This window comes from Rhinopithecus roxellana, chromosome 1 (genome assembly GCF_007565055.1).
Source record: "Rhinopithecus roxellana isolate Shanxi Qingling chromosome 1, ASM756505v1, whole genome shotgun sequence".
Lineage (NCBI taxonomy): Eukaryota > Metazoa > Chordata > Mammalia > Primates > Cercopithecidae > Rhinopithecus > Rhinopithecus roxellana.
This window is the reverse complement of record NC_044549.1, coordinates 201,487,006-201,510,131: the sequence shown is the minus strand read 5'-3', so window position 1 is coordinate 201,510,131 and position 23,126 is coordinate 201,487,006. Positions and strand designations below refer to the sequence as shown.

Genomic DNA, 23,126 nt, shown 5'->3' with positions numbered 1-23,126 from the left:
AGCCTACCTCCCACCTGCCTGGTCCCCAGGCCAGCCCCCACCCCACCCCACCCCACCGCACCGTCTTCTCAGGCATGTGAATTTTCGCTTGCAGCACCAGGTTCTCGAGAGGTGTGCGCAGGATCTCTGGCACTTGGAAAGGGACCATTTTCTCCAGCCGGCTTCGAGGGAACAAATGGTAGGCAAAGCCTGACTGGCAGCGGCCCGCTCGGCCCCGGCGCTGGATCACATTGGCTCTTGACACCCACACTGTCTCCAGGCAGGACACCTGGAGGAGGGGGCAGGTAAGCAGCACACAGATACCACTTCCTCAGTGCTTCCCCACTCCGAGTAACCTTCACCAGTCCCCCGACATCAGGAACACTGAGACCCCACAAGGGTGGCCTTCTCAAGACACACAAAACAGGTCTAAGGTAGATCTGGGCTGCAGACCACCTCAAAACGGAGTCCCTCCCCCAGTGGTTGGCCAGGCCCAGGAGGTAGGTACCACCTTGGTCTTCAGGTCATAGCGTTCTTCCTTGTGCAGCCCACTGTCCACCACATGCACGATGTCGTTGATTGTGATGGAAGTCTCCGCAATGTTGGTGGCCAAGACAATCTTGCGCACCCCAACTGGAGGCTGCTGGAATATGGCCTTCTGATCCATCATGGGGATGTTGGAGTGCACTGGTGGGCAAGACACACACTGGTTATGGGCACTGCTTCCACCAGAATTCCCCCCTGGAATATGGGCAGGGCAAGGATTTTGACCCCATTTTGATGAAACAGGTGCAGATAAACACTATGCCCAGTGAAAAGTGCTGCAGCTTGGTCAGAAACCGGGACCCCCGGAGTCCCAGTTGGGTCAGTCCCCAGGACAGAGGCCAGGCTGGTTTTCAAAGGTCCCTGGTCCCTCTGCCCGGGCTCTCACCTGGCAGGATGAGGTACTTGCTCTCGTGCATGCCCAGGGCCTCCTGGAGGCGCTGCTGCACTCCTTTGATCTCCTGCCACCCAGGCAGGAAGCACAGGATCCCACCTGCAAAGGAGCCCTGGGGCATGAGCCAGCTGCTTCTGCAAGCGTGGCCAGGGCTGGCATGGGGCAGATGGGGAGGCACCCACCTGGTTCCCCACGAGCATCGATGTGCAGAACCAGATCAGTCACAAGGTCCAAATCGAGTGCGCATTCATCCTCAGACTGGGGTGGGGAAGAGAGGCCACAGTCACAGCCCCAGGGTAAGGGGTCATGCCAAGGACACAGCCACCTGACTCAGTGAGACGGAGCCGCTTGACATCAACTCCAATCCTCACATGCGTGCCACGCACGTGGGGTTAGTCCCCAGTTTCTATCAAGGAAACTGAGGACTGGGGAGGGTAACTTGCCCCAGGCCACCAAGCCCCAGGGCCAGGGAGGAGGGGCATCTGTGGAGGAAAGGCCAGGAGCCTCGGGTGGGATGGGGGTGTCCCTCACCTCATGGTGCCGGTGCCGGTGCAGGTATTGGTGCTTGCCCAACTTGGCCAGGATGTCCTCCAGGTAGTGCTCCTTGACCGGGTACATGAAGCCAGGCACCTTGATGACAGGGCAGCCACCAAAGTATCGGGAGAAGCGCTCATTATCCCCTGTGGCACTCATGAGCACCAGCCGCAGGGCCGGGTTGAGCCGCTGCAGGCCCTTGAGCAGGATCAGCAGAAAGTCTGTGTTCACGTCCCGCTCATGCACCTCATCCACGATGACGTGGCTCACACCCTCCAGGCTGGGGTTGCTCTGCAGCTTACGCAGCAGGATACCCACAGTGCAGAAGAGCAGGGCCCCACCTCGGGCTGGGGGCTTACTTTCCAGCCGCACCTGGAAGCCCACGTTCCGGCGCAGGGAGGGGCCCAGTTCGTGGCTGACCCGCTGTGCCACAGACACAGCAGAGATGCGGCGAGGTTGGGTGATGATCACATTGCAGCGGGCACCGCGGCCCTCGGTCACATAGCGCTCCAGCAACAGCTGGGGGATGCGTGTGGTCTTCCCACAGCCTGTGTCCCCAGAGATGACCACCACCGGGTGCTGCTCAATGGCGTTGAGGATGGTATCCCGATGTGGATCCACAGGTAGCTGGGGGGCCTCCTGCCAGACTGGCCCTCGCCGCCGCCACAGTTCTAGCAGACTCTGGCTGAGACGTACCTCCTCTGCTTCCAACAGGGGCACATAGGGCTTGCCTGTGATAGGGTCACTGAGAGGCCCTGAGTCCTTGCCCAAGGGCAAGATGTCTTCACTCTGCAGCCGGAGTTCTGGGGCAATCCATGAACTCTCCACAGGGTACTGGGGGGCAGGGAGGCAAGCAAAACAATGAAAAAGAAATTCCTCATTACCACATAACCAGCCACTCTGCAGGATCCGCCTGGGTCAGATGTTGTGGCCCAACCCACTGGGCACAGGATTAATTGAGTCCGTGACTGCCCCGGGATCCTTGTGGGCAAGACTGGGCTGCTCAGGCCAGGGGGCTCCCAGGCCCCAATCTCAGTGAAGAGAATGGGGAGGTACTACTGCCTGTCGCAGGTAGAGGCCTTCAGTCTGGAGAGATGGAGGCAGACTACAGGGGGCAAGGGTGATGAGGGATGCAGGGCCTCTTACATGGTTCAGGAAGGTCTCTATCTTGCGGAGGATGGGCTCGGGCACCTGGATGGTGCACGGTCGGCGCTGGGTCTCACCCAGCTCACGCAAAGAGGCCAGGTTATACATGGCGTGTGTAAGCGGTTCATTGTTCCTGTCCACCAGGCCCAGGCTCTGCAGGGAGACATGCAAGACTCAGTCTATGCTCTAGGGCTCCCCAAAAACCAGCCCAGACAAGCTCAGGAGCTCCGAGGCAGAAGTTGTGCCAAGTAATGTCTAAGAGATTTTGGATCTTGGCTGACATGGTGATAAGAGAAATTATGAACTAGGAAAATGTAAACTTACCAAAACAAACATTTTAAAAAATGAACTAAAGCTAATTCAGGCCAGGTGCAGTGGCTCACACCTATAATCCCAGCACTTTGGGAGGCCGAGGCAGGCAAATCACCTGAGGTCAGGGGTTCAAGACCAGCCTGGCCAACATGGTGAAACCCCGTCTCTACTAAAAATACAAAAATTAGCTGGGCACGGTGGCTCACACCTGTAGTCCCAGCACTTTGGGAGGCCAAGGCAGGTGGATCATGAGGTCAGCAGTTCAAGACCAGACTGGCCAAGATGGTGAAACCCCACCTCTACTAAAACTACAAAAAATTAGGCGGGCGTGGTGGCACGCACCTGTAATCCCAGCTACTCCAGAGACAGGCAGAGAATTGCTTAAACCTGGAGGGGCGGAGGGTGCAATGAGCCAAGATTGTGCCACTGCACTCCAGCCTGGGCAACAGAGAGAGACTCCATCTCAAAAAAAAAAAAAAAATTAGCGGGGCGGGTGGCCAGCACCTATAGTCCCAGCTACTAGCGAGGCTGAGGCACAAGAATCACCTGAACCCTGAAGGCAGAGGTTGCAGTGAGCGGAGATCATGATGGTGCACTCCAGCCTGGGCGACACAGTGAGACTCTGTCTCGAAAAAAATAATAATAAAGTTAATTCAAGAAAAGCTAAACCGGCCGGGCGCGGTGGCTCAAGCCTGTAATCCCAGCACTTTGGGAGGCCGAGACGGGCGGATCACGAGGTCAGGAGATCGAGACCATCCTGGCTAACACGGTGAAACCCCGTCTCTACTAAAAATACAAAAAACTAGCCGGGCGACGTGGTGGGCGCCTGTAGTCCCAGCTACTCGGGTGGCTGAGGCAGGAGAATGGTGTGAACCCGGGAGGTGGAGCTTGCAGTGAGCTGAGATCTGGCCACCGCACTCCAGCCTGGGCGACAGAGCAAGACTCCATCTCAAAAAAAAAAAAAAAAAAAAAAGAAAAGCTAAACCTGACGTGTCACAGCAGAACAGCCCTACGTCTGAAGACCCTGAGGAGAAACCACTCACTGTGCGGCTAGAGCCCCTCCAACACCACAATAGGCCCCTGTCACAGCCGTGAATTCCCAACATGTACCCTCAGACCACCCAGACCAGGCCCTCAATGATGCTAGAACACACCCCACAGACTCCCTCTTCCTTTGCTGCCTCATCAAAGCCTTCCTCCCCCAATCCTTCCATCCCACCTCCCAGTCCCTACATGGCACCTGACCCATCTGTAACCCCATCATATACAGATACACATGGAATTTCCTATAAATGTCGATTATAATGCAACTTGATCAAACAAGCCACTGCAAGGAAAACACTGTGTCTTACCTCCTTACATACCTAAAGCCACCTCGCCAGAGATAAAACATGGCATTCCAATACCTCAGGCACGTGGGTAAAACTAGTCTTGTGTTCCTGTCACCTCTAATGCCTGGACTCTGCTCACCCTTCGGAGCCCAGATCAAACACTTCCTCCTTAAAGAAGTTTTTCCACAACAGGGGCCAACCCCTGCCTCTGGGCATGCTGGCACCATCAGCTGTAAGGACCTCAAGGACAGGAATCTGGTCCTCGTTCTGCAGGAGGTGCCAACACAAGCTCCTTGCTGCAGGAACAGTCTTTCGCCCTCTCCCCAGACTTCATGGGTTTTATCTACCAGCCTGACAAATGGCCCTCCAGCCACTGCAAAGCTTGTTCCTTCCCAGACAGGCCCTACCATGCCAAGGTGCCTCTGCTCAGTGCGTGTCAGGCCAAAGCTCCGATGCCTCCAGTTCTACGATCAGTCCTTGTTCTGCCCTCGAGTCACAGGTAGCACATCTATGCCTTCTATCTCACCACCTGCCTGTCCCCTCTTCCTCATTTTCTCCAGGTTCTTGTTATCTCTCACCATCAGCTATAACTAAAACGTGGTTCCCGGGGCCAACTGTACCCATGAAATGGTGCACCTGACCATTCAGAGTAAAGCAGGCCCATTTCTGTCTTGTTCTGCAAACTAAACCTCCACCAACATGGGTTGAGATTACTAACTCCTCAGGCAGTCAGACCCAATCCCAACGCTCTCCCACTACTGTGCCATCAGCTAACTCCACAGCCCCTTTCAAGAGAACTGCCATGGCCAGGAACTGTGGCTCATGCCTGCAATCCCAACACTTTAGGAAATGAAGGCAGAAAGATTGATTGAGCCCAAGATTTTAAGACCAGCCTTGGCAACACAGTGAGACCCTTGTCTCTACAAAAAATGTTTAAAAATTAGCTGGGAGTGGTGGCGCAGACCTATGGTCCCAGCTATGCAGGACGCTAAGGTGAAAGGATCGCTTAAGCCTAGGAGGTCAAGGCTGCAGTGAGCCATGATTGTGCCACTACATTCCAGCCTGGGCCACAGAGACCCTGTCTCAAGAAAAAGAGAACTGCCAGCTGTCTGCCACACTGTCTCTACCTTGATGCTGACTGCTTCCTCAATCTTCACTGCAGTCACAAGTCACATTATTCATTTTGGCCACAAAACCCGGGTTATCAGGATCATACTGGACACCAGGTCTGCCTCTCAAAACAGGCCCGGCTCCTCCCAGCTTTATACTATTCAGAACAATGAGCAAGTTTCCTCCCGGCCTCACCAGGTTCAGGCCAACAGTGTGGAAAAGGCTGGGTCACAGTCAAAGCATCTCCACAGGGGCTCTGGGAAAGCTGTGGCAACAGCACGGCCTGCAGACCAGCTGTCTTTGTGCCAGGCAAAAGGCCTGCTGTGGTGGTTTCATTTCCTAAAAAATGGGACCCATTTGCCACTGGCAGAGGGGAGCTTCAAGACATTCTCATGCATCACACCCAGGACCTTCCTGGACTCACCTTCAGTTTCTTGCAGGCCAAGGCTGCCGCCTTATTCTCAGCCTCTGCTTTGCGGCGCCCTTTGGCAACAAAGGTCATGGGGCAGGGCCAGAGCAGGGTGAGTGTAGACAGCTTGGTCTTGGTGCCAACAGTATGGAACTGCATGAGATTCTACATGGAAGGCAAGAGAGATGGTTACAGAAATGTAGGGAATGGGAAGAGACTTGGGGCATTCTCAGAATGCCAAGGAGCCCAGAGACGGAATGAGCCACCATCTCAGCAGGTACCCAGCGTGAGCCATGCTAGAGGTGCTGCTGCAGAGCCAGGAGCAGGCCCATGGGCTCGGGCACTCTAGTCCCAGGCTCGCTTCTCCTGCTATACCTCGACTTCCACTGCAGAAGACAGTGCTTGAGCAATTCCACCACCTGCCCTCCTAGCCCACTGTCATCTCGGCACCTTCATGGCAGCTATGGGTTGAAGCTGTCAGCATGAGCTAAAAACCAGGCACATCCTACGGGAGCAAAAAGGCCCTGCACCTGGACAGAAGCTCTGCCTAACCGAAGCCCCTTTGCCTGGTAGCAAGAGAGAAACTCATACCTCACCAAGACCCACACCTCTAACCCCTCCCCACTGACAATCCACCGCCCAGAACAGGTATGGGTCTTCTGCTCCTGCAGCCCCCAGCCCACTCCCTGTGCTGCTGAGACTTGACCTTCATTCTGTCACACCTACTGCTTTTCCTTCCAAGCCGGAGTTCCACCAGCTGGCCTAGGTGTGGGCTGGAGGAACAGGCCCCCTCAGCCCTCTGTAAACCTGCCTTTGGGGAACACCAGACATGACCAAGTAAATGGCCCCCACACACACTTCTAGGAAACCCAACTCACCTTAGCTGTGGAGGATGACGTTGCAATCTGAATCACCTTGGCCAGAAGGTTCTTGGGAAGTGGAAACTGGGTCAGAGCCCTGATGGCACTGTCATCATCTGTCATCTCAAAGGAACTCCCCCTGGGAGGACCAAAAGTTTAGCTGAAAGAATCTTCTCTCTTCCTGGACCAATTTCCCTGAGGCTCTGAGATGTAAGGGTGAGGACACTGCACTGCAGCAGGGAGCCAAAAGGCCAGGAGGCATGAAATGGATGGGAAACCGGGCGTCTCTGCTCCTCCCACAGCCACACTGGATGGGGACTGCGCCCTCCATTCCTTCACATAGATAAGACAGCAGAGAGCAGGATCTCCGTGCTGCTGTTCTGCAAAAGCCCAGCCACACAGAAGACCACAGCTGGCTGTCACCCAAGAATGGGCAGACACACACGGAGTAACGGGACACACAGGCTGCAATGTGAGGCAGGGGCACTCCCATCTCAGAGAAAGCTAGCAGAGAACATTCGCCCATCCCCGTGTCAAGGCACAGCCAGCCTCGCTGCATCCCCATCCCCAGTCTGTACCTTGAGTCCCTGAGTGGGGTGTGGGAATCCTGCTGGGTCATGGACAAGAAGTCGGTAACATCTATGGTCCCTTCTTCTAGCTCTTCCTCCTCATCCTCTTCTTCTTCCCGGCCCAAAGAGCGGGATAGGCCCCCAGGTCCCCCTGGCCGAATGCTCTCCGGATTCAGCTGCCGCCAGGAAGTAGGGGGCATGGTGGGTTCAGGACGCCACCAGCTGTCAGCAGGGGAGCCAAACCGATCAGCTAGCACTCGGTATTTGGCTGCGTCAAACAACTCATTCCGGGGACCCAGTAGACCCCAACCCTGGAGGGGGAAAGGGACGTTTTAAGGATTCATACCATCTTTACACCTCAGTCAGCCTGGCCCATGTCCAGCTACACCATTAAGTCCCTTGTGTTGTGGAGCCATAGTTTTTTTTTGTTTTGTTTTGTTTTGTTTTGTTTTGAGATGGAGTCTCGCTCTGTCGCCCAGGCTGGAGTGCAGTGGCCGGATCTCAGCTCACTGCAAGGTCCGCCTCCCGGGTTTACGCCATTCTCCTGCCTCAGCCTCCCGAGTAGCTGGGACTACAGGCACCCACCACCTCGCCCGGCTAGTTTTTTTTATTTTTTAGTAGAGACGGGGTTTCACTGTGTTAGCCAGGATGGTCTCGATCTCCTGACCTCGTGATCCGCCCGTCTCGGCCTCCCAAAGTGCTGGGATTACAGGCTTGAGCCACCACGCCCGGCCAGAGCCATAGTTTTTTATCTGTTTACTCACTTCAGCCCCTAGTCCAGAACTGGGTATGGAACACTGAAAGATGCCTAGCTTTGATACAAACAAATAACCCCACGTGGCAATGGGAGAGCAGAAGATACTGTTTGTTTTTTGTGTTTCTGACACAGGGTCTCGCTCTGTCACCCAGGCTGGAGTGCAGTGGCACAATCACGGCTCACTACAACCTCTGCCTCCTAGGCTCAGGTGACCCTCCCACCTCAGCCTCCAAAGTAACTGAGACTAAAGGTATGCACCACCAAGCCCAGAGAATTTTTGTAGCGACAGGGCTTCACCATGTTGCCCAGGATGGTCCTGAACTCCTGGACCAAAGTGATCCGCCCACTTTGGCCTCCCAAAGTGCTAGGATTACAGGCATGAGCCACCACACTGAGCCCAAGAAGATAAATTCACATAGTGATCTAGGAAGCTTCAGTAAATACAGCAATTTAGAAGTACATAGGGCCGAGCGCGGTGGCTCACACCTGTAATCCTAGCACTTTGAGAGGCCGAGACGGGTGGATCATGAGGTCAGGAAATCGAGACCATCCTGGCTAATATGGTGAAACCCCGTCTCCACTAAAAATACAAAAAATTTAGCCAGGCGTGGTGGCGGGTGCCTGTAGTCCCAGCTACTCGGGCAGCTGAGACAGGAGAATGGCGTAAACCCGGGAGGTGGAGCTTGCAGTAAGCCGAGATCGCACCACAGCACTCCAGCCTAGGCGACAGAGCGAGACTCTGTCTCAAAAAAAAAGAAAAAAAAAAAAAATACGTAGCCGGACGGGCACAGTGGCTCACACCTGTAATCCCAGCACTTTGGGAGGCCCAGGCAGGAGGATCACATGAGGTCAGGAGTTTGAGACCAGTCTGGCCCACATGGCGAAACCCCATCTCTACTAAAAATACAAAAATTAGCTGGGCGTGGTGGTGGGCACCTGTAATCCCAGCTACTCGGGGGGCTGAGACAGGAGAATCGCTTGAAGCCGGGAGGTAGTGGTTGCAGTGAGCAGAGATGGTGATGCTGTACTCCAACCTGAGCAATAGAGAGTAACTCCACAAAAGAAAAAAAAAAAAAAAAAAAAAAAACCTGTGTAGCCCACACCATGAAACAGATATAACTTCTGTTATAAGAAGTTATATATATTCTTATAAGAATCCTGAAGACTGGGCATGGTGGCTAACGCCTATAATCCCAGCACTTTGGGAGGCCGAGGCAGGCGGATCACCTGAGGTCGGGAATTTGAGACCAGCCTGACCAATATGGAGAAACCCCGTCTCTACTAAAAATACAAAATTAGCCAGGCGTGGTGGTACATGCCTGTAATCCCAGCTACTCGGGAGGCTGAGGCAGGAGAATCACTTGAACCCAGGAGGCAGAGGTTGTGGTGAGCCAAGATCGCACCACTGCACTCCAGCCCGGGCAACAAGAGCGAACCTCCGGCAAAACTCCAACTCAAAAAAAAAAGAGAGAGAATATAAGAATCCTATGTTAGGAATACATTCTAGAGAAATAAACTTGAAATGTTAAAGCTATTTATACAAAAATAGGGTTTTAAATGTGTTACAGCTTCATACTTTTCTACAGAAAATATAAATTAAACATTGCCTAAGTCTCTAGCATGTACACAGCAACATGTTGGCCACCTGAGCATCAGCAGGAGAGACAAGACATGGTCCTTGCCCTCAAGCAGTTCAGAATATAAGAGGCAGTTAGCCAGGGATGGTGGTATGTGCCTACAGTCCCAGCAACTCAGGAGACTGAGGCAAGAGGATCACTTGAGCCCTACAGACCGAGGCTGCAGTGAGTCATGATCACACTACTGAACTCCAGCCTGGGTGACAGAGCAAGACCTTATCTCCAAAAAAAAAAGAAAAAACGAATTTAAGTGGCAGAAGAGAAATGCAGACGGCCAGGGTCTAAGGAACAAAGACATGAGTGAGATGAGTGAGCAGCTGAGAGAACAGGAGCAAATGCGAAGAAAGCATAGGTTGCAGGAGCTGCCACTGGGAGTGGTAAAGGCGACAAAGTCTGAGGGACAGCAAAAACACAGCTTGTCAGGTGAATGTCAGGTCCATGTGACAGCAGATGGCAGGAGTCACGGGCCAGGAACCTCTCTACGATGAGCTTTCAGTCCCACCCGACTCATGACAAGCTGGAGAGTGACCACGGCCTGCCTTCCTAAAACTTTCTTCTTGGGTTTTTGAGATAATTAAATTTAATTTTAAAAATTATATTCACAACAGTAACAAAAACCATCACCTACCTAAGATGAACTACGGTGGGTCAGAAAGGTAAGGACTAACCATACAACTTGGTAAAAGGATGTAAATCCAGGGAGATATACGTTCCTGGATGATAGAACTTTTATGTGTGAGGAGACAAAAACCTCTTAAATTAATCCATAAACTGAACACAATTTCAATCAAAGTCTGCAGAGGCTTCTTATTAAGCATTTGACAAACCAATTCTAATGTTCGTCTATTAAGAATAGATGCATGACAACAGCAGGATTCGGGGACAGAAGATGGGGCCAAGGCATGCCACACACACACCCGCGAACCCTTGGGGCAGGACCCGATCCAGGGCTCAGCTGCCACACTTTTGCGTCACCGCCTCGCTTCTGACAAGAATGCCTCTGGTTCCACAGAGCAGCAATATAAGCATCCCTCCCTGGCCTGGCTTCCCCAGCAGGACAGCACCGTTCTCCCCCTGCCTTTGCAACCACTCTTTCGCTAGACGAGAGGATCTCGTCCCCACAGGCTCACTGCTGGTCCTGGCCATGCTCCCGCACCGGTCCTGAGCTGTACCAACATCCACTTGCCACTGTTCTCACCATAACCTAGGCGCCAACCCACTGCTCGTCCACAGCTCCCCTCACTGGCACATGCTGCTCCACCAACCTGTTCTTCCTCCCGCCTCCTCAACTGTCCAGGCACTATCCATGCAACTTCTCTAATACCTTTTTGTTGTTGTTCCTCCTTTTCTGAGACAGAGTCTTGCTCTGTCACCCAGGCTGGAGTGCAATGGCATTATCTCGGCTCACTGCAACCTCTGCCTCCCGAGTTCAAGTGATTCTTCTGCCTCAGCTTCCTGAGTAGCTGGGATTACAGGCGCGCGCCAACATGCCCGGCTAATTTTTGTATTTTTAGGAGAGATGGGGTTTCACCATGTTGGCCAGGCTGGTCTCGAGCTCCTGACCTTGTGATCCACCCGCCTCGGCCTTCCAAAGTGCTAGGACTACAGGCGTGAGCCCTCACGCCCAGCCCTCTAATACCCTTGAAGAAACCGCCTCCACTGCTGCTGCTGGTGTTCTCTTCCATCCAGTATCCCTGTCTCTGGTCTTGCCAAAAACTACTGCTGTCAGTGACTTTTCCTAAAGGCAAATCTGACTGTGTCATTCCATCAATTACCACTAGTCAGAAGCCCCAGCAGCCACAGGATCAAATCATTCTGCCCCTGCAACAGCGAAGGCCCTGGAGTTCTAGCTCCTCCCTGCCCATCTACCCCATGACCCGGCAGGCAGACCCACATTCATTCTCATTCCCCACAGCCACGCATATTCACCCGGGCTCTAAGCCACAGTGGCCTGTGTCTGGAGTGCCTTGCTCCAGCCCTCAGCCCTGGCAAGGACCATTCTTCAAGAATAAGCCTCTTCTATTTAGGAGGCTGGGATGCATTTATGTCCTCCCGTGGACACCTTCTTCTCGGCTGTGGCTGCTGACTCAGTCCCCTTTGCGCTGCCAGCACGTCTCACCAAGCCTGCGGGCAATGCGGAAAAAGACATCTGGTTTGGGGGGAAAGGGAAACACTGAAGAACTGGGAGTACAGCTATTAGAGAATAAAAGGCTGAGTTCTAGAATAAAAAACAACTACTATAACCACAACGAGATCTCATCTCACACCCATTTAGGGACACTATGATCAAAAAAACGAAAACAACTAGTCTGGGTGCGGTGGCTCACACTTGTAATCCGAGCACTTTGGGAGGCAGAGGCAGGTGGATCACAAGGTCAGGAGTTCAAGACCAGTTTGGCCAATATGGTGAAACCCTGTCTCTACTAAAAATACAAAAATCAGCCAGGCGTGGCGCTGTGCGCCTGTAGTCCCAGCTACTCGGGAAGCTGAGGCTGGAGAATCACTTGAACCCAGGAGGCGGAGGTTGCAGTGAGCCGAGATTGCACCACTGAACTCCAGCCTAGGCGACAGAGCGAGACTATGTCTCAAAACAAAACAAAACAAAACAAAACAAAACTATACACATAGATGGGGAAGAGAAAAAGAGATGGAGAAAAATGTGATAATGACCTGCTTCAGACAGGCTGGGATGGCCGGGCACAGTAGCTCATGCCTGTAATCCCAACACTTTGGGAGGAAGAGGTAGAGGCAGGCGGATCACCTAAGGTCAGGAGTTTGAGACCAGTCTGGCCAACATGGTGAAACCCCATCTCTACTAGAAATACAAAAATCAGCCAGGTGTGGTGGCGGGCACCTGTAATCCCAGCTATGAGGGAGGCTGAGGCAGGAGAATCACTTGAATCCAGGAGGCAGACAGAGGTTACAATGAGCCAAGATCATGCCTTTGCACCATTGCACTCCAGCCTGGGCGAAAGAGAAAGACTCCACCTCAAAAAACAAAAGTCTGAGTTTAAAGTGCCTTCAAACATGCAGCCAGTCAGTCAGCCAGGCAGAGAAGGATTTCTCAACTTCAGCATAATTGCTATTCTGGTCAGGGTAATTCTATGCCATAGGGGACTGTCCTATGTACTGTAAGCTGGGAAGAAGCATTCCTGGCCTTGATCTTACAGCTGCCAGTAGCACTCCTCCACCTGTGTCCAACGAAAATCCCTACAGACATTGCCAAATGGCCCCTGGCCACTCTCAGCACTTTTGTTCAACATAGTACTAAAAGTACTAGAAAGAGCAGTCAGACAAGAAAATAAGGCATCCAAACTGGAAAGAAAGAAGTAAAATTATCCCTGCTTACAGATGACCTATCTTATATATAGAAAACCTAAAAGAGAGCCAGGCGCAGTGGCTCACGCCTGTAATCCCAGCACTTTGGAAGGCTGAGGCAGGTGGACCACCTGAGGTCAGGAGTTCGAGACCAGCCTAGCCAACATGGTAAAACCCCATCTCTACTAAAAGTACAAAAAATTGGCCAGGCGCGGTGGCTCACACCTGTAATCCCAGCACTATGGGAAGCCAAGGCAGGCGGATCACCTGAGGTCGGGAGTTCCAGACCAGCCTGACCAACATGGAGAAACTCCATCTCTACTAAAAATACAAAATTCCGGGCATGGTGGCACATGCCTGTAATCCCAGTTACTCAGGAGGCTGAGGCAGGAGAACTGCTTGAACCCAGGAGGCGGATGTTGCAGTGAGCCAAAATTGCGCCACTGCACTCCAGCCTAGGCAACAAGAGTGAACCCCCATCTCAAAAAAAAAAACAAAAATTAGCCAGGCATGATGGCACATGCCTGTAATTGCAGGCACTCGGGAGACTGAGGCAGGAGAATTGTTTGAACCCAGGAGGCAGAGGCTGCAGTGAGCCAAGATCGCGCTACTGCATTCTAGCCTGGGCAACAGAGCAAGACTCTGTCTCAAAAACTAAAAAAAAACAAATAAAAAATAAAGAAGTTCCTCAAAAAATTAAAAATAAAACTACCATATGGTCCAGCAATATCTGCTCTGGGTATATACCCAAAGGGAATGAAATCCTCATCTCATAGGGATGTCTGCACTCCCATATTAACTGCAGCATTATTCACAACAGTCAAGATACGGAAAGAACCTAAGCGCCTATCAAAGGATGAACGGTGCATCTACACAACAGGGTATTATTCACCCTTTAAAGAAGAGGAGATCCGGCCAGGCGCGGTAGCTCATAACTGTAATCCCAGCACTTTGGGAGGCTGAGACAGGTGGATCACTTGAGCTCAGGAGTTCAAGACCAGTCTGGGCAACACTGGAAGACCCCGTCTCTACAAAAATAGTCAGGTGTGGTGGTGCACACCGGCAGTCTCAGTTACTCCAGAGGTTGAGGTGGGAGGATCTCTTGAGCCCGGGAGGTGGAGTCTGCAGTGAGCCATGATCGCACCACTGCATTCCAGCCTAGGCCACAGAGCAAGACCCTGTCTCAAAATAAATAAATAAAAGTAAAAACATGGATAAACCTGGAAGAAGTTATGCTAAGTAAGCCAGACACAAAGAAAATACCACATGGGCCGGGAACAGTGGCTCACACCTGTAATCCCAGCACTTCGAGAGGCCAAGGCAGGCAGATCACTTGAGGTCAGGAGTTCAAGACCAGCCTGGCCACCATGGTGAAACCCTATCTCTACAAAAAATACAAAAATTAGCTGGGCGTAGTGGCACATGCCTGTAGTCCCAGCTACTTGGGAGGCTGAGACATGAGAATTGCTTGCACCTAGGAGACGGAGGTTGCTGTGAGCCAATATCGTGCCACTGTACTCTAGCCTGGGCAATAGACTGAGACTCGGTCTCAAAAACAAAACAAAATGAAAATATCGGCCGGGCGCGGTGGCTCAAGCCTGTAATCCCAGCACTTTGGGAGGCCGAGACGGGCGGATCACAAGGTCAGGAGATCGAGACCATCCTGGCTAACCCGATGAAACCCCGTCTCTACTAAAAAATATAAAAAACTAGCCGGGCGAGGTGGCGGGCGCCTGTAGTCCCAGCTACTCGGGAGGCTGAGGCAGGAGAATGGCGTAAACCCAGGAGGCGGAGCTTGCAGTGAGCTGAGATCCGGCCACTGCACTCCAGCCTGGGCGACAGAGCGAGACTCCGTCTCAAAAAAAAAAAAAAAAAAAAAAAAAAAAAAAAAAAAAAAAAAGAAAATACCACATGATCTCTCATGTGGAATCTAAAATAAGCTGAATACACAGAAACAGAGTAGGCCTGGTGGTTACCAGGGACAGGAAGAAAAGAGAAATGGGGAGATGTAGGTCCAAGAATATAAAGTTACATATATATAAGAAGAGTAAGTCTAAAGATCTAAGGTACACCATAACGACTATAATTAATAATATTGTGCTATAAAATGGAAATTTGCTAAGAGAATACATTTTTTCTTTTCTTTTTTTTTGAGACAGAGTTTTGCTCTTGTTGCCCAGGCTGGAGTGCAGTGGCACGATCTCGGCTCACTGCAACCTCCGCCTCCTGGGTTCAACAGATTCTCCTGCCTCAGCCTCCCAAGTAGCTGGGACTACAAGCATGCACCACCACGCCTGGCTAATTTTTGTCTTTATAGTAGCGACAGGGTTTCACCATGTTGGCCAAGCTGGTCTCGAACTCCTGACCTCGTGATCTGCCCGCCTTGGACTCCCAAAGTGCTGAGATTACAAGCATGAGACAGCGCCAGGCCAAGAGTACATTTTAGGTGCTCTTTTTTTTTTTTTTTTTTTTTTTCTTTTTTGAGAGAGAGAGTCCTGCTTTGCTGCCCAGGCTGGAGTTCAGTGGTATGATCTCGGCTCACTGCAACTTCTGCCTCCCAGGTTCAAGCAATCCTCCCACCTCAGCCTCCCAAGTAGCTGGGACTACAGGCACACATCACCACGCCCTGCTAATTTTTGTATTTTTTGTAAAATACAAAAAAGGCTTTTCGCCCTGTTGCCCAGGCTGGTCGCAAACTCCTGGGCTCAACTGATCCGCCTATGTCAGCCTCCCAAATTGCTGGAATTACAGGCATGAGCAACCATGCCCAGCCTTACATGCTCTTACCACAAAAAAAGATAACTATTTGAGGTGATGGATATGTTAATTTGCTTGACTATAGTATTCATTTCATTCTGTGTTTATGAAAGTGTATACGAGTATGAAACATCGTATTGTACACATTAAAGACAATAAAAAAATAACTATGCCAGGAGCCGTGACTCACACCTATAATCCTAGCACTTTGGGAGGCTAAGGTGGGAGGATCACTGGAGCCCAGGAGTTCAAGACCAGCCTGGACAACATAGTGGGACACCATCTCTACAGGGAAAAAAAAAAGAGGCCAGGCACAGTGGATCACACCTGTAATCCCAGCACTTTGGAAGGCCAAGACAGGCAGACTGCTTGAGCTTAGGAGTTTGAGACCAGCCTGGCCAACATGGCAAAACCCTGTCTCTACTGAAAATATAAAAACATTAGCTAAGCATGGTGGCACACACCTGTAGTCCCAGCTACTTGGGAGGCTGAGGTGGGAGGATCACTTGAGACCAGGAGCCAGAGACTGCAGTGAGCTGAGACTGCGCCACTGCACTCCAGCCTGGACAAGAGTGAGACCCCGTCTCAAAAAGAAAAAAAAAAAAAAAAGAATTAGATGTTCCATGAGGAACAAAATTATCCATGGTTGAGAACCACTGAGGTAGAACTACCCTATGGGAGATGGATATTTTCGAGATATTAAACACAGGAGAATGGCTGAACCTATAAGAGACAAGATTCCTCAGGGAGGAAAGAAAATTAGCTGGGCATGGTTGTGTGTGCCTGTAATCCCAGCTACCTGGGAGCTGAGGCAGGAGCTCTGGAGTTCAAGACCTGCCTGGACAACATAGCTAGACCCCATCTCAATCAATCAATCAATCAAGATGTTTCAGAGGGTGGAAGAGGAAAAGGTACTTGAGAGTGACCTAGACAGAAAAGAGAAGCAAAGGTCTTTCAGTGGCTGAGGACAAAATGCATGGCAGTGCCAAGGCTACAGAGCACTGAGGGGATACAGATGTACACAGAGGCCAGGCAGTCAGCATATACCTGTAATCCCAGCACTTTGGGAGGCCGAGGCAGAAGGATCACTTCAGCCCAGGAATCAGAGACCAGTCTGGGCAACAGAGAAAGATCCTATCTTTATTAAAAAAAAAAAAAAAAAGGTATTAACTGGCTCTCAAGTTAATATAAAATGGATAATTTTATCAGCCCCTTCAGATATAACCATTCATTAAGAATAGTTCAAGGTTCAACAATAAGGAAAATGCCAAGACGATGGGAGAGAGGAATTAAAAAAAAAAAAAAAGGAAAGGCCATGAGAGAGAGAAAACTAAATACCTGAAGTGGTCCACTAAAGCATTTTTTTTTTCTATTTTTTAAATTGAGTAAAATACACATAGGTTGGGTACAGTGGCTTATGCCTGTCATCCTAGCACTTTGGGAGGCTGAGGTGGGAGGATGGCTTGAACCCAGGAGTTCAAAACCAGCCTCAGCAATATAGCAAGACCCCATCTCTATTTAAAAAAAAAAAAATAGGTAACTAGAGGGCATGAACGAAGATGGCCAAGTCAGCAACAGTGGAGAAAATACAAGCACAGAGTTGTTTGCAGTGGATCAGAGCCAAGGGAAAAAAATCAGAGCACTGAGTATTTTTGAGGCCTACAGAAAAGAACCAGAAGAGGAAGAATCTGAAAAATAAAAGGGCAAGAGAGGAGATGCAGAAGAGATACAGAGAAAGGGGACTGTTGCAGTTTGGGTATCTGCCTCATCTCATGCCAAAATGTGATCCCCAATGACAAAGGTGGGCCTGGTGGGAGGTGTTTGGGTCATGGGGGCAGATCCTTCATAAATGGCTTGATGCTCTCCCCACAGTAATGAATGAGTTCTTGCCCTGTTAGTTCACACAGGAGCTAGTTGTTTCAGTGACTCTAGCTTATCTCTTGCTGTGGGACACACCAGCTCCCCTTCCCTTCCACTATGACTTCCTGAGGCCTCACCAGAAGCCAAGCAGATGCTGGCACCAGGCTTCTTGTACAGTCTGTGGAACTGTGAGACAAATAAACCTCTTTTTTTTTTTTTTAATACATTACCCAGTCTCATATATTCCTTTATAGCAATGGACTACTACCAGAACAGAGAAAAGAGATGGGTATTATGGGGGCCCAGAATAGCAACAGGGACCTTCCTGTTCAAATGCAGGAAAGAGAAAGGAACAGTAAATGCCTGGAGACCATGAGAAGAAGAGAAGCTGAGGGAATATGCATCCTGTGGCTTTCTCTTGTCGGAGCAGAGACGAAGACTTAGGAACCTGGCCAGGCGCAGTGGTTCACACCTGCAATCCCAGCACTTTGCGAGGCTGAGGTGGGAGGATGGCTTGAGACCAGGAGTTTGAGACCAGCCTGGACAACATGGAAAAACCCCATCTCTACAAAAAATACAAAAACATTAGCCACGCCTGGTGGTGCAGGCCTGCAGTCCCAGCTACTGGGGAGGCTGAGGTGGGAGGATGGCTTGAGCCTGGGAGGTCGAGGTTGCAGTCAGCCATGATCATGTCACTGCACTCCAGTCTGGGCAACAGAGCAAGACTCTGTCTCAAAAAAAAATGAGAGCCAGGCACGGAGCCGCATGTCTGTAAACCCAGTACTTTGGGAGGTGGAGGCAGGAGGATTGTTCGAGGCCAGGAGTTAGAGACCAGCCTGAGCAACATAGTGAGACCTTGTCTCTACTAAAAATGAAAAAAGTGCCTGTAATCCCAGCACTTTGGGAGGCCGAGGCAGGTGGATCACAAGGTCAGGAGATTGAGACCATCCTGGCTAACACAGTGAAACCCTGTCTCTACTAAAAATACGAAAATTAGCCGGGCGTGGTGGCGGGCGCCTGTAGTCCCAGCTACTCGGGAGGCTGAGGCAGGAGAATGGCATGAACCCAGGAGGAGGAGCTTGCAGTGAGCTGAGATCGTGCCACTGCACTCCAGCCCGGGCAACAGAGCAAGACTCCATCTCAAAAAAAATTTTTTAAACTAAAAAATAAAAATAAAGTAAGACAGGACTACATTGCTATAGAGAAAAACCTACATGGAATGATGAGAAAAGAAAAACAGAAACCAACACGGAAATATATCCATCATGCTGTATACTGGAAGTTTTTCATAAGCAGTTCCTCTCTGTAGTTTTTAAAACCACAGAAAATAGATTACGAGCTCATGCCTGTAATCCCAACACTTTGAGAGGCCGAGGCAGGTAGATCAGTTGAGGTCAGGAGTTCAAGACCAGCCTGGCTGGCCAGGCGCGGTGGCTCAAGCCTATAATCCCAGCACTTTGGGAGGCCGAGACGGGCAGATCACGAGGTCAGGAGATCGAGACCATCCTGGCTAACACGGTGAAACCCCGTCTCTACTAAAAAATACAAAAAACTAGCCAGGCGAGGTGGCGGACGCCTGTAGTTCCAGCTACTCAGGAGGCTGAGGCAGGAGAATGGCATAAACCCGGGAGGCGGAGCTTGCAGTGAGCTGAGATCCAGCCACTGCACTCCAGCCTGGGCGACAGAGCGAGACTCCGTCTCAAAAAAAAAAAAAGACCAGCCTGGCCAACAGGGTGAAACCACCTCTCTACTAAAAATACAAGTATTAGCCAGGAGTGGTGGCGGGTGCCTGTAATCCCAGCTACTTGGGAGGCTGAGGCATGAGAATCACTTGAAACTAGGAGGTGGAGGTTGCAGTGAGCCAAGGTCACATCACTGCACTCCAGCCTGGGCAACAGAGTAAAACTCTGACTCGAAAGAAAAAAAAAAAAAAAAAACCCAAAATACAGAAAATAAATAGATAAATATATATATATATATATATGTCATTGGTTGACCAGTAAGAAAGGAATCAGGAAGTGGGAAAGGATCAGGACAGGAGAGTGGTAGAACACTGGGCCAACCTCTACTAATAAGAACAAAGGGCAAGGAGTTTCCCAGGAGGAAGGTCTGCATGGCTTTCACTGAGGGAGGGTCACCTTGAACAGCTGGCAGGCCGCAGCTGCAGCCTGCCGCTCAGCATCGATCTTCTTGCTGCCATAGCCTTCTACCTCCACGCTCTTGGGCCACTTTATGTGCAGTGTGACTTTCTGAGAAAGAGAAGAGAGAAATCAGAACTCTTGCTACTCCAGACTACAAAGTTGTTGCAAATTACATGGAGAATAAACAGTGGTGGACCTCACAGCAGCAGACCGCACAGCAGCAATGTGCTAGGTTCAGAGTTGAGAACAGAGGACAGAACTCCAATCCCATCATTAACTCCTTATAAGACTCTTAACTGTCTCACTGTGAAACCATTTGTTCTACCCCAAGTTGTTTTGTTTCTTCGAGGTGCCATGTTCTAGCTAGAGGCCAAGCTGGAATCATCTTCATTTTTTTTTTTTTTTTTTTTTTTTCAGGCGGAGTCTCGCTCTGTCGCCCGGGCTGGAGTGCAGTGGCCAGATCTCAGCTCACTACAAGCTCCGCCTCCCGGGTTTACGCCATTCTCCTGCCTCAGCCTCCCAAGTAGCTGGGACTACAGGCGCCCGCCACCTCGCCCGGCTAGTTTTTGTATTTTTAGTAGAGACGGGGTTTCACCGTGTTAGCCAGGATGGTCTCGATCTCCTGACCTCGTGATCCGCCCGTCTCAGCCTCCCAAAGTGCTGGGACTACAGGCTTGAGCCACCGCGCCCGGCCACCTTTTTTTTTTTTTTTTTTTTTTGAGACGGAGTCTTGCACTGTCACCCAGGCTGGAGTGCAGTAGCACAATATCAGCTCACTGCAAGCTCCGCCTCCCGGGTTCACGCCATTCTCCTGCCTCAGCCTCCTAAGTAGCTGGGACTACGGGTACCCGCCACCACGCCCAGCTACTTTTTTGTACTTTTAGTAGAGATGGGGTTTCACCATGTTAGCCAGGATGGTCTCGATCTCCTAACCTCATGATCCACCCACTTTGGCCTCCCAAAGTGCTGGGATTACAGGCGTGAGCCACCGCGCCTGGCCTCATCTTTTTGTTTTTTTGTGGGGGACAGGATTTCACTCTGTTGCCCAGGCTGGAGTGCAGTGGTGCAATCACAGCTCACTGCAGCCTCAACCTCCTGTGCTCACGCAATCCTCTCATCTCAGCTTCCCTAGTAGCTGGGACTACAGACCTGCACCACAATGTCTGGGTAACTTTTTCATTTTTTGTAGAAATGGGGTCTATGCTGCCCAGGCTGGTCCCAAACCCCTGGGCTCAAAGGATCCTCCCTACTCTGCCTCCTAAAGTGCTGGGATTACAGGCATGAACCACCACAACCAGGCCCCATCTTTATCTTTAAAAATCATCCAGGCTGAGAGCAGTGGTGGCTCTCAGCATTTTGGGAGGCTGAGGAGGGAGGATCCCTTGAACCAAGGGGTTTGAGACCACCCTGAGCAACATAACAAGAACCCGTCTCTACAAAAAATACAAAAAATTAGTCGAGTGGCCGGGCGCGGTGGCTCAAGCCTGTAATCCCAGGACTTTGGGAGGCCAAGACGGGCGGATCACGAGGTCAGGAGATCGAGACCATCCTGGCTAACACGGTGAAACCCCGTCTCTACTAAAAATACAAAAACTAGCCGGGCGAGGTGGCGGGCGCCTGTAGTCCCAGCTACTCGGGAGGCTGAGGCAGGAGAATGGCGTAAACCCGGGAGGCGGAGCTTGCAGTGAGCTGAGATCTGGCCACTGCACTCCAGTCCGGGCGACAGAGCAAGACTCCGCCTCAAAAAAAAAAAAAAAAAAAAAAAAAAAATTAGTCGAGTGTGGTGGCACCTGTCTTTAGTCCCAGCTACTTTGGAGGCTGAGGCGGGAGGATCACTTGATCCCAGGAGTTTGAGGTTACTGTGTGTTATGATTGTGCCACTGCACTCCAGCCTGGCTAACAGAGAGACTCTTACTCTGTCTCTACAAAAATAAGTAAATGTTAAAAAATCATCCAGAATGGGTTGCCGGCATGCTTCTATGGTTCCAGAATCTATAAGACTCTAAGGGCAAGAATTCTCATCATTAACTCTAACCCTCTGCAGTCCTTAGTCAATGGGGAACAAAAACCAAGGATCCGTGTGGGGCCGTCTTAGATAAGATGGCACCTCATTTGCCTGTGTTCCCCTTCACTAAACCAGGCATGCATATTCTGGCTCTTCTTCAAACCTAGCTTTGCTCTGAGTCTCTGCTAACCATTTTAATTCAAGAAACCCATTCTATGGCCTCCTTGACAAGGAAATCTAAGAGAGAAAGGACAAACAGCCTCCTGAGTCATACCAATGTTTTTCCTTGCCACCAGCAGTTACCTTTTTCTTCGGTCCATTTGTGTGCACGTAGACTAGTTTGTCTTTTGCATGTGAGATGCCGAGGGCTCTTCCAATCACACTGTTGAGAAGATTTTTGGGCTGTGGGAATTCTTTTAATAGGTCCCTAGAAGCTAAGAAAATAAGAACAAAAGCATTACAGTTGTTCTTTTTCTTTTAAAAACTCCATGGGGTGTGTATCAGGGCAACCCTGGGCTGGATTCTGAGGATGTTGTCTCATGACCCCAAACCACCCAGGAGCATCTTGGAAAAGAAAAGAGGAATGACTTCAGGGTTTACAGGGAAGAGTGGGGCCAGACCCACTTGAATAACCATCTCCTGAAGAAGGGCCAATGACCCACACACCACAGAAGGGAAGCTACCAGCATCCTCTACCCGCCCAACCTCCTATTTCATACATCACCTACAAAAGCCTGCTTGGTCAATAAACCCCCCTAGTCTGATGTCTGAAAGAAGACACTAAACAAACAAGCAAGCAAAAAATACAAAAACAAAAATCCACCACACACACAAACTGGAGATCAAGACAATGCAAGGCTCTTCCAAAAATAAGACACGCACAAGAGAGACCTGGCCCCATGTGTCTCAAGTGATGAGATCCAGATGCTGAATACCGGGCCCCAGCTCTCAACCGTAACTAAGCACACTGCAAAAAGCTCCCACAGAACCAAACTATGTGTGGAGACTGATTAAAGACCTCTACATCTGGCTGGGCGCAGTGGCTCACACCTGTAATCCCAGCACTTTGGGAGGCCAAGGCACACGGATCACCAGGTCGGGAGTTTGAGACCAGCAGCCTGGCAACATAGTGAAACCTTGTCTCTACTAAAAATACAAAAAAATTAGCCAGGCCTGGTGGCAGGCGCCTGTAGTCCCAGCTACTCTTGGGAGGCTGAAGCAAGAGAATCGCTTGAACCCGGGAGGCAGAGGTTGCGGTGAGGCAAGATCACGCCACTGCACTCCAGCCTGGGCAACAAGAGTGAAACTCCATCTCAAAAAAAGAAAAAAGAAAACCTCTATATCTGAGCAGGCATGAACTATTCCTCCCCCAAGTTCTCTGGAGTCAAGGGGAAAACTGATGCATCAGATACCATGAGAGGTACCTCGCTTCTTTTCACTTGTTTTTTGGATTAATCCCAGAGC

At 50.7% G+C, this 23,126-nt stretch overlaps 1 protein-coding gene across 6 annotated transcripts in view; it reads right to left on the bottom strand.

Annotated features, from left to right (window-relative positions):
• The window catches only part of DHX30 (DExH-box helicase 30), a 52,570-nt gene that overhangs the window by 1,767 nt on the left and 27,677 nt on the right, over positions 1-23,126 (bottom strand). For 5 of the 6 annotated variants that reach the window (XM_030936529.1, XM_030936519.1, XM_030936526.1 and 2 more), the window contains 11 exons: positions 21,966-22,096; positions 19,655-19,765; positions 7,197-7,498; positions 6,637-6,757; positions 5,774-5,923; positions 2,597-2,749; positions 1,448-2,284; positions 1,099-1,174; positions 911-1,015; positions 491-666; positions 62-268 (listed from right to left, as the gene is read on the bottom strand). In XM_030936529.1, coding sequence (XP_030792389.1) covers positions 62-268; positions 491-666; positions 911-1,015; positions 1,099-1,174; positions 1,448-2,284; positions 2,597-2,749; positions 5,774-5,923; positions 6,637-6,757; positions 7,197-7,498; positions 19,655-19,765; positions 21,966-22,096 — 2,369 coding nt within the window. Of the gene's footprint in view, positions 1-61; positions 269-490; positions 667-910; positions 1,016-1,098; positions 1,175-1,447; positions 2,285-2,596; positions 2,750-5,773; positions 5,924-6,636; positions 6,758-7,196; positions 7,499-11,510; positions 11,656-19,654; positions 19,766-21,965; positions 22,097-23,126 lie in introns of those variants that run through there. The other variant, XM_030936536.1, reaches the window with a different exon arrangement.